This window comes from Ipomoea triloba, chromosome 12, assembly GCF_003576645.1.
Source record: "Ipomoea triloba cultivar NCNSP0323 chromosome 12, ASM357664v1".
NCBI lineage: Eukaryota > Viridiplantae > Streptophyta > Magnoliopsida > Solanales > Convolvulaceae > Ipomoea > Ipomoea triloba.
The window spans coordinates 7,539,133-7,555,073 of NC_044927.1; the positions used below are offsets into that span (position 1 = coordinate 7,539,133).

General features: G+C 32.2%; 2 protein-coding genes across 5 annotated transcripts; one reads left to right on the top strand and one right to left on the bottom strand.

The window, feature by feature from the left end:
• Positions 1 to 2,063: 2,063 nt before the first annotated feature.
• On the top strand, positions 2,064 to 8,370 carry LOC115997994 (type I inositol polyphosphate 5-phosphatase 8-like). 4 transcript variants are annotated; one of them, XM_031237439.1, is made up of 10 exons: positions 2,064 to 2,228; positions 3,661 to 3,725; positions 3,823 to 3,889; positions 4,005 to 4,085; positions 5,183 to 5,264; positions 5,765 to 5,878; positions 6,414 to 6,828; positions 7,142 to 7,341; positions 7,419 to 7,682; positions 7,767 to 8,370. In XM_031237439.1, exons 2-10 carry the CDS (start codon positions 3,699 to 3,701, stop codon positions 7,891 to 7,893), a joined length of 1,377 nt encoding a protein of 458 aa, XP_031093299.1. In that variant the 5' UTR covers positions 2,064 to 2,228; positions 3,661 to 3,698; the 3' UTR covers positions 7,894 to 8,370. The 4 variants fall into 4 exon arrangements, with proteins under 4 accessions (XP_031093299.1, XP_031093300.1, XP_031093301.1 ...); XM_031237440.1 differs by having other exon boundaries at positions 5,774 to 5,878; XM_031237441.1 differs by lacking the exon at positions 5,765 to 5,878.
• Positions 8,371 to 8,403: 33 nt separating this feature from the next.
• LOC115998011 (ras-related protein RABE1c) lies at positions 8,404 to 13,128 on the bottom strand. Its single transcript, XM_031237463.1, has 9 exons — positions 12,970 to 13,128; positions 12,697 to 12,819; positions 11,486 to 11,558; positions 11,124 to 11,224; positions 10,321 to 10,386; positions 10,038 to 10,135; positions 9,878 to 9,940; positions 9,697 to 9,789; positions 8,404 to 8,785 (listed from the first exon to the last, which is right to left on the bottom strand). Exons 2-9 carry the CDS (start codon positions 12,767 to 12,769, stop codon positions 8,705 to 8,707), a joined length of 648 nt encoding a protein of 215 aa, XP_031093323.1. The 5' UTR covers positions 12,770 to 12,819; positions 12,970 to 13,128; the 3' UTR covers positions 8,404 to 8,704.
• Between the last annotated feature and the right edge of the window lie 2,813 nt (positions 13,129 to 15,941).

Sequence of the window (15,941 nt, forward strand, 5' to 3'; positions counted from 1 at the left end):
TTACAGTTTCATTCGATAATATCAAAACAAATGTAAGACAGCAGTATCTTTTGAGATGAACTGTAGTGTCAATTACGGGATCCGTCTCCCACTTACTGAAACGACGTCGTTTTGGGACCGCGGTCCACAATGCATTGTGACATGATATAGGTAAAACTGTAAAAGTGGAAGTTGCTTTTTAATTTAGTACTGTGACAGATAAATGCTAGCTTTTTTTTTTTTTTTTGGTGGAAATAAATGCTAGCTATCACTTAGCAGCCCAGAACAACTCTCCTTCTTTACGCAATATGAAACCATTTTCGTAACTTTATTCCCCCAATGGGCATTGGGCAATGGCAACCAGAAAAAACCATAAGTAGAGATTTTAGTGACCAATAGTTAATCATCATATTCGAAAGTTTTTTTTCTTTAAAATAAATATATTTAAAAAAAAATGTATTTTGTGGTCTGATAACAGATACCAATATTATCACGAAGAAATATTTCAAGTTCGAGATTTGGTAGGTTAGAGCATATTTAAAAAAATTATATAATTAGGAACTTTTCACGAAGTAATTAATTTCTCTATTGAGACACTTTGAAATTTTTTTTTTCTTCTAGTTTTCAGCTAACCAGGTAGCTCACTCTCTTACTAAAATTACTAAGTTTCAATTTGTATCTTTGATCCTCCTTTCATTGTTGATGCACCGAGCTTTGATTAATTTCAATTCTGATTTACCATCAAAGAAATTTATTTTAATAAATGACTAGATATTAAAAAGAATTAATGACCGTTTTGATCCCTTGACTATACCGTAATTATCATATTGGTCTTCGACTATCAATATTGATCAATTAAAATCCTCAACTATTGATTTTGTAACCGATTTGGTCCTATGTCAAATTGAACAAGGTCCAATTTGGTCCAAGGTCCAATATGAAACCAATAGTTGATGACTTAATTAGTCAAAATGATTAGGCAAGGACCAATTTAGTGATTACGACATAGTTGAGGGACCAAAATGGTCATTATTTAATTCAATTAAAAACTACACTAGTAGTGTTTGGTAAATGAATGATAAGTCAAAATTTGGTTGATTTGACTAAGTTTGGCTAATTTGACTAGTAAATAAACTATTTAAGTACTTGATAAAATGGTCTATTGTATTGGCAGTAAGCTTAAAACTGAAAAGTTAAGAAAGACAACGTTTTCACTTAAACGTTTGACTTTAATTATGAAATGACTATTTTATCTTTCTCATCTTTAACATTTCTATCTCTATTGTTATTATTCATACCTCTAACTCTTCTTTTCTTTCTATTTTCCATGAGACCGTCTCATCGTGAGACGGGTCGGGTCGGGTCAAGATGTAGATGTAACACTTATACTCACAAATGTTATACTTATATGCTCAAATATAATACTAATCAGGAATCAAAATTTTGTTACTTATAAGGGTAAATCATAAATGTAATACTTTTAAGGGAAAATACAATACTTTTACATTTCGATTTAAAAGTATTACATTTTTCCTCAAAAGTATTATATTTTCCCTTATAAGTATGGAAAACTTGTCAATATTACTTATTATGAAAAATGTAATACTTTTTCTCTTATAAGTAACAAAAATTGTATTCCTGATTAGTATAATATTTGAGCATATAAGTATGACATTTGCACATATAAGTGTGACATTTGCATGGTGCTTCGATTCGACCCGACCCGTCTTACGAATAAGGATCCGTGAGACGGTCTCACACAAGTGTGACCCATTTTACATATAATCAACTAAAAATCAATCATTAATTTATTATTTTTTATTTTATAACTAGATAATACAATCACCTATCGAGTTAACCTTGCTAAGTTGCTATCAAGTAATTGTAAAATACCCCACTATAATCCAAAACTTAATACGGAAATTACGGGGTAAGTCTTAAGTTGAATTATTAGTTGCATTAGGCAGTAATTACCCAATAATTTCAAAGTAGCTCTGTTTTGACTCCATCCAACTTTTATTTTCTCATCATTGCATCTATAAATACCCATTTCCTTCTTCTTCTTGCTTTTCCGAGGAACGCCTCCATCCTCTGCCCTTCTCCGTTTCCACCACCCACCCTATACATACACAGATCTGTATCTATATATTTCCCCATCTCTCTCAGTCTCTCTCTCTCTCTATGTTTATGTGTGTTTAGAAGAAGTGAAAGGGGAGAGGAAAGATCACCAAAAGGCAAACAGTTTACATGTAAGTTTGCCTTCTCCTCTTTTTCATTTTATTTTCCAGAGTTTTTGTTTTATTTGCTTGGAAAGATAGAATGTTGAACCGCCATTGATGCCCCCATTCTTCATCTTCTTAGAAGATATATCTGTAGTCTAACTATTAACTTGAATATGAGAATCTGATCTTGTAATAGCGGAAGCAATTAAGCTAATACTTTAACCTCCAAAAAAAATTCAAAAAGGGATACTTTCAAAAAAAATAAAAAATACTATAAATAAAACTCAAAAAGGGAAATGAACTCAAAAAGTTGACTTTTTTTACCAGCTGGTTTTCTTAAATCCAACATATTATTATTCTTTATTAAATTCTCTACTCCATTCTGTAAAGTCCACAGCTTTACAAGGAAAAGCTACTACCTGTCTTCTCGTATCTCACAACTCGAAAGAATATTAATTTAATGCCCTGCATAATATAATATAAGAATATCATGCTCTGTTTTTACCATGTCAATTCAATCAAGATTTTACCAAAACTATGAATCTGATTCAAATAGGTCTTATTTTACCTGCGATGTTCATTATGTATTGTTCAAACTTACTATTTCTTCGCTTAATTTTTTTTAAAATATTTTTATTTAATTTTAATTTTTTTAATGTTTAATAGTATTTTTAGTGTAATTTTTAAATATATAAATTTTGTATATAAATATTATTTTTTTGAATAAATATGAATACTAAATTTAATATTATAAAAAAATTAAACTAAAAATAATTTTAATCAAACATATAAAATGAACAGAGGGTACTAAATTTACACCATGAAGAATGTAAGGTTAAAGATGTCATTTTTTATATAGGTAAAACTATCATTTTAGTCCTTCAATTGTTTTTTAATTATCAATGTAGTCCCTAATTTCAATTTTAACTAATTTGATTCTCGAATTGTTTAAAATTTTATCAATTAAACTCTTTCGAGAGACCAAAATGGTAACTTTTTCATTTTTAAAATTTCGTCAATTTGATCATCGAATAGTTTAATCGACAAAATTTTAAACAATTCGATGATCAAATTAGTTGAAATTTAAAACTAGAGACTACATAGACAATTGATAAACAATTAAGGAACTAAAATTGTGATTTCTCATTTTTTATATATAGCGTGTATATATACCCTGTTATTAGGAGAATTGAACTTATTTTTATCATTTGTATGCAAGTTGAGGAGGGTGTCTGATTATACGCTGCAAATGGGTGTTATAATAATGATGGTTGAAAACTTGATGTATCTTAAACAATACCATGTTGCCTAATATCAAGCCTTCTTCTCGCCAATCCCATATTTACGTATAAAAATATTACGAAATATCTACCCTCCACGTTCATCGTATATTCCTATCTCTTTATGTTTTCTTCTTCTTTAATTTTGATCCCACCCACATCTCTCTCTCTCTCATCAGCTCCCCATTGTCAGCGCCATTGACTAATCTCTGCCGCCATGAAACAACCTCGTAAAATTTCGAAGGTTTGTATCTTTCTCTTTTCCTCTTCTTAAAATTAAAAATTTTTAATATAATATATATGGAGTGTGTATGTATAATGAATTAATGATACATTACCAGATTGTTAGAAAATGGTTGAATATACAGAGCAGTGCAGATGAATTTCATTCAGACTACACTATGAACGGTAAAAATTATTTTATTTTTATTATTTTCCCTTTTTTATCTTCTAAAGTTTATTATATTTATTATGTGGGTGTAATTATTTGTATTTTTTAATTTTTATTTGTATGTGAAATCAGATGTGACAGGTATGAGTGGAAGGAGAAGGAAGAGTTGCTCAGACGACGGTGGTTGCGTCGTCGTGCCGGAAGAATTATCAAGTAATAAATTTTTTATTTTTTTTGTTAATCTTTTGAATTCTTTTATAATTATACCATGACGTACTATTTGAAAGAGTCACTTCATACCACTAGATTAATTGTTTCTCTATTGGCAAATAGTATTTAATCATATAAATAAATTAATTGCCAGTTTAAGTATTAACTGGTGACTATAATATTTGAACATATGTGAAAATAAATTATAATTATTGTAAAATATAATTGATTTATATTTTTTGTTAAGTACTGTAGAGACTCTGTTATAATGTAATATCTGAGCATTTCATCGGTTTATATTAATATGTTTGTGCATGAGAAAGAAAAGTAAATGGGAAGATCTTATGATAGTTATTGGGGGTTCCTATAGGAGTATAGGGATAGGATTTAACGTTTGGTGGAGGTCCAACTATGATGTTTTAGGCTTAGATCTAGGTCTAGGTGTTCTGTTTCTGATTGATTAGTGTAGCTAATAATTGATCATTATTTTACATCTATATTTTATTTTATGAGGAGTTAATTTAAAATGATATTTATATACAAATTAATACACACTAACGTGATTTTATGATTTTTAATATTTATTAATTATTTATGAATTGCTAAAAATTATTTATGTAAGGAATTTTTTCCTAGTTGTTTGGTGGTGTAACTGGTGTAAAAAACAACAAAAAATGTCATTTTTTATCTCTTAATTTTTGAAAAAGTGAGAGATGTGAAATATTTGTTGTTTAGAATTCTATTTTACGTATTCTATTAATATTTATGTGTCAAATCAATTCTTTTTTATTTATTTAATCTTATAATTTTAAATTTAATTTTTGTATTTAATAAATTTTAAATTTAATGTTTAAATATATAAATTTTATTTATTGCTAACTACTATATACTGTGTGATGACACCTCTCTGTTACCATTCAAAATGGGTGATCAAAAGATCGAACTCCAATGGTGAAGGCATAACAGATACTACCTTCTAAAGAATAATGGGTGTTTCAATATATATATTATTCATTGATGTTAAATTAAATACTAAAAAAATAAATTATGTTTTCAAAAAAAAAATAATAAATTATAAATAATTTGAATTTGGTTTGCAGGAAGTTGGTCGATGAATACTAGTGATGGAATTAAACAGCCAAGATTTGAGGAAGAGGGATCACATTTAACAAAGAACCTCAGGTGAGGCAAGAACCATCTCATATTCTTTATTCATAATTTTTATTGGGGATTTTCAACAAAAGAATTATTAGAAATTTTTTTTTTTATAAATTGTTAATGGTTAAATCATCTTATGCTATAGGATGGACTTTAGTCTAATCTTCTCTAACATGAAGAAAATTAAATTATATAAGAGATGTAAAATTATTGAACAAAATAATGGTCCAACGTCTCACTAGAACATTACTCCCTCTATCGTTAAAAATTTGTCCTTCACTTAAAAAAAAATTAGGCGAGATCGTTTCACATAAGGAAAAATGTATAATACTTTTTACTTAAAATGTAATATTTTTTTTATAGACTCATTTTAAATAAATAATAATAATTACACATCTCAAATAAGACGATTTTACAGAAGACTACAAAGTAATTTAACCTAGTATTTAAAATGAGTGGTTGGCAAATTGGTTTATCTCAGACTTAAAATTGATGACAGTTTGCCATGTTTGCATGTGGGCAAGTATATATAGGATGTTTGTGGGAACATGGAATGTAGGAGGCAAGACACCATACAATGGATCAGACTTGAGGGAATGGTTAAACACTTCTCCCCCTGCCCACATCTATGTCCTTGGGTATGCTTGCTTGCTTTAATTTCTTACATTTATTATTCTTTACATCAATTGCCTATTAACCAATTTAAATCTATAGATAGAACTTGATAAAATATAATTTTTTAAGCATTAAAATTTTCATTGGAAAGAATAACGCGGTAAACCATTGCAATCTCAACTACTTTGCAAAGTTGCAGAAAACCCTAAGCGCTAGTCAGGTGCTTAGTGCCTAGGCGACCTTTTAATGTTTGTTTTTTATTAAAAAAAAAAAAAAAAAAAACTTTCTACTCAAAACGATGCCGTTTTAAGCAGAAAAACCAATTTTTTTTTTTTAAAAAAAAGTTCTGATAGACTAACAGCCGCCTAATCCCTTTTTCCCTTGGCTTAAGGGTGCTTAGGTCGATTTTTACAACAGTGCTACTTTGACGATCTGACCACCCCAATCTTATCGGTTTTGCAAAGTCAACTCCTACCCTAGTAACCTAGCATGCCCCTATAGTCCTTGACTGGCAGAAATGAAGTATTTTGACATTTTACCCTTGCTTGGTGAAACCAGGTTCCAGGAAATTGTCCCTCTAAATGCAGGCAATGTGCTAGGGGCAGAGGACAGCGGTCCAGCTGCCAAGTGGCTGTCTTTGATTCGAGAAACATTGAACAATGGCACAACCGACTCAAATGCTTCTCCTCCTCCTCCTATCCAGCAAAGAGTCAGCTTCTCGGATTTGATTTCAATAGAAGATGAAGAAGAAGATTTTGAGAGATTTGTTAGCACCAACTCGGTTTGTTTCTCTAGTGAGCAAGTTTCACCCAGTCCCAATTGCACAAAGCAAAACCAATATTGCCTAGTGGCAAGCAAGCAAATGGTGGGATTGTTCCTATGCATTTGGGTACTTGCTGACTTGCATCAACGTGTACAAAATTTAAAGGTTTCATGTGTTGGCAGAGGTATCATGGGATATCTCGGCAATAAGGTAAGGTACCAGTATAGTTGCACCCAGTGTTGTAAAAATCGTCCTAGACGGTTGCTAGTCGGTTGGCCGCCTAGGCGGTCAAGTTGACCAACTTGGCTCAAACTCGGTCGAGTCAGTCTAACTTTTTTTTTTAAAAAAAATTGGTTTTTCCCCTCAAAACGACATCATTTTGAGGGGATTTAAAAAAAATAAATAAAAATTAGGTGGCGCCTGACTAGCGTTTAGCGCCTTCTACAACATTGATTGTAGTACTAAAAATTCATCATGCTTAGCTTAGCTTCCATATGGAAATGATTGAATGATGTGATTGCAGGGATCAATCTCAATTAGCATGACATTGCACCAAACAACATTTTGCTTTGTGTGCACCCACTTGGCCTCGGGGGAGAAAGAGGGCGACGAGGTCAGAAGAAATTCAGACGTAATGGAAATTCTGAGAAGAACACGGTTTAATCACTTGAGTAGAATGGGGAGACAATCAGCTCCTCATCCTGATAAAATCTTGGATCACGAGTAAGCGTTTTGGTTTTTAGTGTGGTAACAACTATATTGCATTTGGTTTCTGACACTACGCTTTTGTGTGTATGTAGCAAGATAATTTGGCTTGGGGATTTAAACTACCGGCTTGCATCGGGCAATGAGGAGGACACATTTGAGCTGCTAAAAAAGAGTGATTGGCAAGCACTTCTGGAGAAAGATCAATTGAAGATGGAACAAAAGGCAGGGCGTGTGTTTAAAGGTTGGAAGGAAGGCAGAATATACTTCCCTCCAACATACAAGTATCTCTCCAATTCTGAACATTATGTTGTCCAAACCTCTGCTCCCTCCAAGCAAAAACAAAGGACACCTGCCTGGTAAGTTAATAATGTGTGCTAGAACACATGCCTCAGTTCTTGCCTGCTTAAAAATCTTCACAAACATATTATTATGTTTGTCAGGTGTGATAGGATTTTATGGAAAGGGGAAGGATTAAAGCAGATTTGTTATGTTCGGGGCGAATCCAAGTTCTCAGATCACAGGCCAGTGTATTCCCTTTTCTTGCTACCCAACGACATCAATCGTTAGCTCCCTCCCTCCATCCCTCGAAGTCTCTAACAATACACTGCCCTGTCCCCCGGGCATATGGCACAGTGGCAAAGGGTGAACCTGATCATAGCGGTGCCCCGTGAGGTCACAAGTTCAATTCCTGGTTGCTGAGTCACACATCCCACGATTTACCTCCAGGGCGGGGGCAGTGGAAGCGTTCGTGATGAGGCATTACCCAAAAATACAATGCCCTGTGAATAGATCATCAACGGTGGCTGCTGATTCTAAGCTGGAATTTTTCAGGCTTTTGAGATAGAAGATAAAGGTGTGTGTAGTATACTTCAGTTGTAAAACAAGGGTAGTATACTTGTTTGTTATACTAGGTGGGGTAAGGGTGTTCAAGGAGTGATATGATTCTGATAGCTCAAAGTATTTATCATTGTACCCTGTAGCTTCTTGCAATTTTGTAGACTTACACATTTTTTGGTTCTTTGAATGTAAAATCATTTTACAAAACACACAAACCACACAAGTGGAAAATGCACCAAATTCCAATAATCTCAAGACTGAAGCAGGATTGCAAGTAAATTTCTTTCTAAAATGCACAATTCAAGCAGACTCCACAAAAAGAATTAAACATAATGTATGTACTAGCAAATTACTTTTTTCCCAAAATTAACAGCAGCCAGATAATGCAAAATGGTCGATACTGAGATGTTTGATGTCAAGCAATACAACCAACACTAACAATTTTCAGATAAGATTATATCCTCCAACCAAAATGGTCGCCATTGAGGAAATATTTCCTATTACCCTATCTTCAGTTCTTCACCACAAGCTTGCAGATTGATTAACCACAGCAGGATGATTTTTGGGTTGCACCAGCTGACCCTCCTGCCTGGTCTTGTTGGTTAATCTTCAGGGTCTGAGGCTGAAAGAATGGAAAGGATTAAGCCAACTAAGCATGGCTAGCAAGTAGGCATTGAAGTTTTCAAGCTAGTAACATTGAAAATATATTGTCACAGGGTAGAGGGAAAATGCAGTTAATTGCCGTTTCCTTCATTTTTAGAGGAAACATAAACTTTTTCTCTCTTTGCTGAACCGAATAAATAATTCCTATTCACTCAATTTGTAACATAAATTTGTCTGTGTGCGCAATTGAGTCCTCCAACTCAAAAAAAAGTGCAATTAAGTCCCTCAATGGTCTAAAAGTCGTGCAATTTGACTTGTTCCTCAAGTCATCGCTAACATGGTGGTCATCCTATTAAAAAATTATTATTTTAAATTTATTTTAATAATTTTAAATTAAAAATAAAATAAACAAAAAAAGAAAGAAGCAAAAACCCCCTCCCCGTCTTTGTCTCCAAAGAAAGCTCTTCATCTTCAGCAAAAGACGAAGAGAACTCTTCATCTCCGGCCTGGAGGTGAAGAAAACACTTCGTTTGGCCAGAGGCGAAGAAGGGGGGGGGGGGTGCCTTTTTTTGTTTATTTTATTTTATTTAAAATTATATTAATAAATTTAAAAAATAATATTTTTTAATAAGATGACCGTCACTTCAGCGATGACTTAGGAACAAGTCAAATTGGGTCAAATTGCATAATTTTAGACAGTTGAGGGACTTAGTTGCACATATTTTGGGTTGGATGGCCTAATTGCACTTTTGTGTGTTGTTCAGTGACTAATTTGAACATTTTTTTCAAAATTCTCATCCAACACAACAAAGTAAGAACAATAAGGGGGGCAGGGTGGACATGGTAAGACTACGATGGTTTTGAACCTTTTTTCAAAAATTCTCAACCATCACAACAAAGTAAGAAACAACAAAGAGGGGGCTCAGATACCTCAGCTTTTGAATCGGATTCGGAAAGCCTTTGTTTAATGTCCCTAGCTATTGAAAAGAAAACCTCCTCAACATTCATATTGGTCTTGGCACTCTGCAGAAAATTGCCAATAGAAATTAAGAAATGCTTTGCTAGTAACTCCCAATGCCTGTAAGGCCAAAACAAGTTCCATAATACTCACAGTCTCAAAGAATTTTATGCCATATTCATCAGCTAGTGCTTGACCCTTGGAAGTGGGAACAGCCTGAAAAAGGAAGGTTCACATGAGGTCAGTCAAAGAATAGCTAAGAGCAAGCAATTACACAAGTATACACATGCTAAAGAGATGAAAAATGCATCACCCTTTTGCTTTCATCCATGTCAGCCTTGTTCCCAACCAAAATTTTATTGACATTATCAGAAGCATGCTGTTCAATATTTCGAATCCAGTTCCTGATGTCTAAACATGCAAAAATCCAAGGAGCCAACTAATATAGTAAGTCAATTACTTAACAAAATGTTGGAAGGGTATAGTGAATAGAGGGATTTGTTGGAGAGGGAGGGACAGGGGGCACTGAGAAACATTTACAAAGAATAAATGGGGATAAACATTGGAGATGGCAATAAAAGCATATGTGGAATTACTGTTAAATGATGACTCGTCAGTCACGTCATACACCAACAAAATACCCATGGCTCCACGATAGTAAGCTGCATGATGAATGTTAACAAGTGAAGATACTTAGTGTTCAAATAGAATGGAAAAATATTCTTAAAAAGTTTAAGGAAAACACAATGTAGAGAAATATATAACATCCACTATTACTAAGCCCAAGCCCCAAATATGTTCCCTTGTGCAGATGTAAATATAAATAGCTTCCTACAGAGTTTTCTTTCTCATAAACATACACCAAAGGATGTCCACACCATTTTTAAATCAGATACAAATTTGGGGTACTTTCTGCCGTTCCAATAGAAAGGTACATTTTATTCCTAATAAATCAATATAAAGTTCATTTACAATTTTGAGATAACGTGAAAGTCTGATTACAATTGGCAGAATGGCATCTATCCATCCAGAAGATAATTGTGTTTTGCTTTGATTTGTCCAATACCTCTACTATTCTCAGTTCCAATTTCTAGCCCCATAACAAGAGATATACAACCATAGAGATGTAATTACTAATTAGTATGGCATGAAGTAGGGGAACCAGAAAGCTTATAACAATAAACAATATTGATGTGTATTTTCTTTAAAGAACAGCTTTTAATAACACCACTGATTTTGTACACCAGGCACACTCCAAGATTTGTTTTCTATTTTCCTCTAACATTGTTTCCTCTTAGCAACTTTTTTGGGATGATTAAAATTGAATTGCCCAGATAAATTTTTGCAGCATTTGCTTAGCCAATATTAGTAAGGAGAGTAATCGTGAACACAAACTTACCAGTAGTGATTGTTCGGAACCGCTCCTGACCAGCAGTATCCCAGATTTGAAGTTTGATCCGTTTTCCATCAAGCTCTATAGTCCTTATCTTGAAATCAATGCTGCATAATTTTTTTTATCAGTTTGCAGAAATGAAACACTTAGAATCAACATTCTCACAACCACTTTGACCTTTTCTAGTAAGTATATACAAATGTTCTATGGACATTGGTTCAGAAGTGAATTCTTTTATCACTAAACTAAGCCTTTTCCTCACTATAAAAGGAATTTATATTCTTTAATACAATTTTTTTTTTCCTTTAGATATTTACCCAGAATGAACAATAAGCATCAAATAACCCTTAAAAGTTGAAAATAAATACCCAATGGTAGTAATGAAACTGGTGGTGAAGGAACCATCTGAGAAACGTAAAAGAAGGCAACTCTTACCCACGCCTGAAATTCGCATTTAGACTGAAAATGTCAGTATATCACAAGGAATAACAAAGCATAAACAGAAATGCAACTGATGGCCACCACATCTTGTAGCTCCAATCAGGGACAGAAGTTTGAACTTAAAAGAAAAAACTTGGAATGAGATATGACCCCTCCCTAAAATACTCAGAAATTTTCTACCTGTACTTCTATTCAAAAGTCAGGTAAACTTTATTCAATACTAAGAAACAAATGGAAGAACAAGGAAGCACCTTAAATTTTATAACATATTACAGAAGTAGGTTGGCTTGCTACAGTTTATTTTATTTCATTGACTAATGTCAACATCCTCTGCTTTACTTGCTATGAAAGTTCTCCAAAAGTAAAAATGCAGTTTATCATCATCTTATACACACAATGTGTTCCATACATCTCCTCAAAAAGACCCTGGATGACTGGATTAAACTTAAGCTTAAATTGTATATTTGTATCTGCAACTAAATGTTATCCTCACCTAGAACAAAATAGACTTCTGCAAGTCAAATAATTTTTTTCCCTGAGAAGTTAAAAGAGCCTTACCTTAAACAAGCATAAAAGAGGCTCAAAAGATAAATTCAATTTCCAAATAATCAAATATACAAATTTAAAAAGAAATTTCAATTCTTGGCCCTTAATAACTGGACAGAAAGAAAGGAAAAAAGAAAACATGTGCAACAGTTTATTTTAGGCTTCTGGCAGAATTAATATCTCCACACAATCCTCAAATATGCAAACATCAAAGGAACTTCATTTCTCAAGCAAACCGCATAGGCTTAATTCATAGTACAGAGAAAAGGGAGAACTTTAAAAATCCTCAATCCAAAAATCACCATACAATACCTACCCAAATGGACCTAGAAGCTTCGGATACTGAAATAATGAATAAACATTTTAATACCAATTACATTTGAAGAAAATACCAAAATACTAGCGACAAATAAACAGCGAAACGCCACAAAGATCCAATTTGGAATGCAACAACATATTTATCAAAAACTCGAAATATATCAGTCAACAGAAATCAGTAGGCATTCACGCGATAGAAATAATACAAATAAGTACAGGCAAAAACATACAAAAAGCCAATTAAAGAGAAAAAAATACAAATTAGGGCACGCACCGCTGTCGCCGATCAAGAGGAGTTTGATGAGGTAATCATAGTCGGCTCGAGCTCTAGCGGGCGGAGCAGCCATTTGATTTCTCAGATATCCAGGTGCTAATGATGAAAATGGAAACAATAACCCTAGAAAAATGTATAACAGTTGGGGAGAAGAGGGTAATTCTAGGTAATTATGAAGAAATCAGAAAATGAAACCTAAACAATATATCCCAATTAATACTCAAACAGTAATTGAAAGAGAAAAAAGGATAAATAAAGAGAGAGTGAACAGACCGGATCGGAGAAAAATGGAGAAAAGATGAGAGAGCGAGAGATGCAGAGAGACTGTGAGAGAAAGAGAGAGAGAGAGTCAGAGAGATATGAGATCTAAAGATCTAATCAGCCTTCACCGGGGAAGTGGAAAAGAAAGAGGAGGGAAGCCACTGTGGGGACGTCAGCACCGGTCCGCCGTTGAATTTTATTTCTTTTTATTAATACTCCTGGGGCGTTTGGTTCGAGTCATATTAGATTACCTAGGTAATCTGAGTCTGGTAATGTTATATTACCTTGTCTAGTTCAAGTTCTGATATTATCTGGTAATATTATATTACCTCAAAGCTGATGTGGCGGTAATGTTTCAAGGTAATGTGATTACCCCCGTTTTCTTAGGTAATCTTAGATTACCTTGAATTATTTCAACTTTGCCCTTGTTAATTAATCCTTATATAATAATAATAATAATAATCTATACTATCTATAAAATCATTATCCTCCTCCAAAATTTGCCGCCCAAACGTAGGGCATTTTAATAATATGGTAATTATTATTCTAATTATAATTAATTAATATTATTCTATCATAATATTAGTAATTATGGTAATCATAATATATTATATATAGTATAGATTGGTAATTAGTTATTAGTAATTATGGTAATTCTTTATTAGTAATTATGGTAATTATTATGATAGTATATTTTTATTTTATAGATTAATACATATACGTGCATTCGTGTAATAGTGTAATACCACTGAAAAATGTTTATGGTAATTAATTATTATGATAGTATATTTATATTTTATAGATTAATACATATAAGTGCATTAATGTAATACCACTGAAAATTGTTTATGTTAATTAATTATTATGATAGTATATTTATATTTTATAGATTAATACATATACGTGCAAGAATGTAATACCACTGAAATTTGTTTATGGTAATTAATTATTATGATAGTATATTTATATTTTATAGATTAATACATATACGTGCATTAATGTAATACCACTGACAAATGTTCATGGTATAGATTTATATATTTATTTATTATGGTAGAAAATAATAATCTATATCTATATCTATATAATAATATATAAAAATATATTAGTTATAATTGTATGGAATTCTATTAATTATAATTGAATTCCATATATATTATATTCCAATACTTGCCAAGGACCTTGTAGTCCAGTGGCATTAAACCCTTCCCTTTATACGGGAGGTGGTGGGTTCGAGCCTCAGTGGAGCCTCTTGTGCTTCAATAGGTTGAGAAAGTGGTTATGAACAGGTACTGCATTCTAATAGAGTTAATAATATTCAAAAAAAAATATTCCATTTATTTATTACAAATTACCAATTATTACCAAAAGATATGTTATTATTACGTGAATGGTGAAAACATATGAATGGCAATCAAATTAATTACCAATTACCAATAATAGCTCTGCATCTCTCTCTTTATGGTTATAAATACATTAAGAAACCCAGTGGTTGTCAACCACCACCACCAATTTTAATCTCTCTTAGTAGTGTTGTTTTTCGTTTGTGAATGCATCAATGTACATAGGAAGAACCACCCTTCTCCAAAAAAGTGTGACATGTTTTCTGTTTTTTTTTTTTTTTTTTTTACTGTTCTTATCTTATCTTCGTTTTTTTTTTTTTGGTTAAATTCATTGCAGGTTTTTATATTTTGCAATCACAAGCGCGGGAGTTAATTGTTGGTAGCTTCAATTGTCGAAAGGTAAGCTAATTTGTCAAATAACTACAACTTTTATTCTATGTATTAACTATTCTATTTTAATTGATTTTTTTAAAACTATTAGTTCATATTTGAAATCTTATATTTCCAGCTCTCTTGATTCTTTAATTACAAATGTAGATATTTGGAGCCTAATAGGCAATGTGATGCAAAGGATAATGGATCTGTTAAGAGATGTGAAAGTTGAGAAGCAATTAATAGAATATTTTCCTGTTGAAATTAGGGGTGGGAATAGGTCAAGCCCCTTGTAGGGGCCTATGTTCAGGCCTAATTAAAGCCTAGTTAGGCTTAGCTCGTTTAGTAGAAAGGCCAGGCTTGAGCCACTTTTAAAAGCCTATTAAGCTAAACAGGCCAGGCCTATATACACTAGGCTCAGCCTTCAGGCCTACAGGCTTGGCCTATATATATATATATATATATATATATATATATATATATATATATATATATATTCTATTTTATATTTTTATATTTACAATACAATCCCAGGTATATATAACAAGTATATATAATTACCAAACTCTAACCCTCCACCTCCAAAATTTCATTATAAATTATGATTCAACTATAGACATTGCTACTAATCCTGTTGAATATATTCTTATTGTTTAATTTTTTTATTAACTGTTCTTACTCTCATAATATTTAATGAAATATTGCAACTTAATTATGTGAGTTGATTGTTTATTATTTATGATATTATATATGATAACAAATAATAATACAATTGAACTTAGGTATTTTTTGTAAATTTTTTACATGTATACTTTAAAAGACATAAAAATGTAGGGCTTAAATAGGCTCAAAGCCTATTTATGATCTATTTTGAAGCTTTTTTAAAAGCCTATATGTTAAATAGACTTTTAAAAAGGCTTCAGGCCAGGCTAGGCCAACTGTAGGCTCAGGCTTGAGCCTAAAAAAAAGCCTACATACAGGCTCAGGCCCAGGCTTAGGCTTTAGATTTCCATAGCAGGCCCAGACCTAAATTTCTAAAGCTCGCATCGGCCTAGCCTATTTCCACACCTAGTTGAAATCATAGTCATTTTATGTTTTTGGGCATTAAAGATTTCAAATTTTAAATTTGTGTAATTTGTTTAAATATTAACATTTCATGGTTTTACATTACTTTGAATATGTAGTTGTTTTATTCGTTTATTCATATAATGTTCAGAGGTGAAATTATAGTTCAAAAAAAAAAAGAATATTAAAAAATAATTAACTGAA

Coding starts and splice junctions, on each gene's coding strand:
- LOC115997994 (XM_031237439.1), top strand. CDS start 3,699: ATGAAACAACCTCGTAAAATTTCGAAG. Junction 4,086..5,182: donor CGTGCCGGAAGAATTATCAA/GTAATAAATTTT, acceptor TTTGGTTTGCAG/GAAGTTGGTCGATGAATACT. Junction 5,879..6,413: donor GCCCACATCTATGTCCTTGG/GTATGCTTGCTT, acceptor TGGTGAAACCAG/GTTCCAGGAAATTGTCCCTC.
- LOC115998011 (XM_031237463.1), bottom strand. CDS start 12,769: ATGGCTGCTCCGCCCGCTAGAGCTCGAGCCGACTATGATTACCTCATC. Junction 10,136..10,320: donor TGACGAGTCATCATTTAACA/GTAATTCCACAT, acceptor TTGCATGTTTAG/ACATCAGGAACTGGATTCGA. Junction 8,786..9,696: donor AATCCGATTCAAAAGCTGAG/GTATCTGAGCCC, acceptor CCATTCTTTCAG/CCTCAGACCCTGAAGATTAA.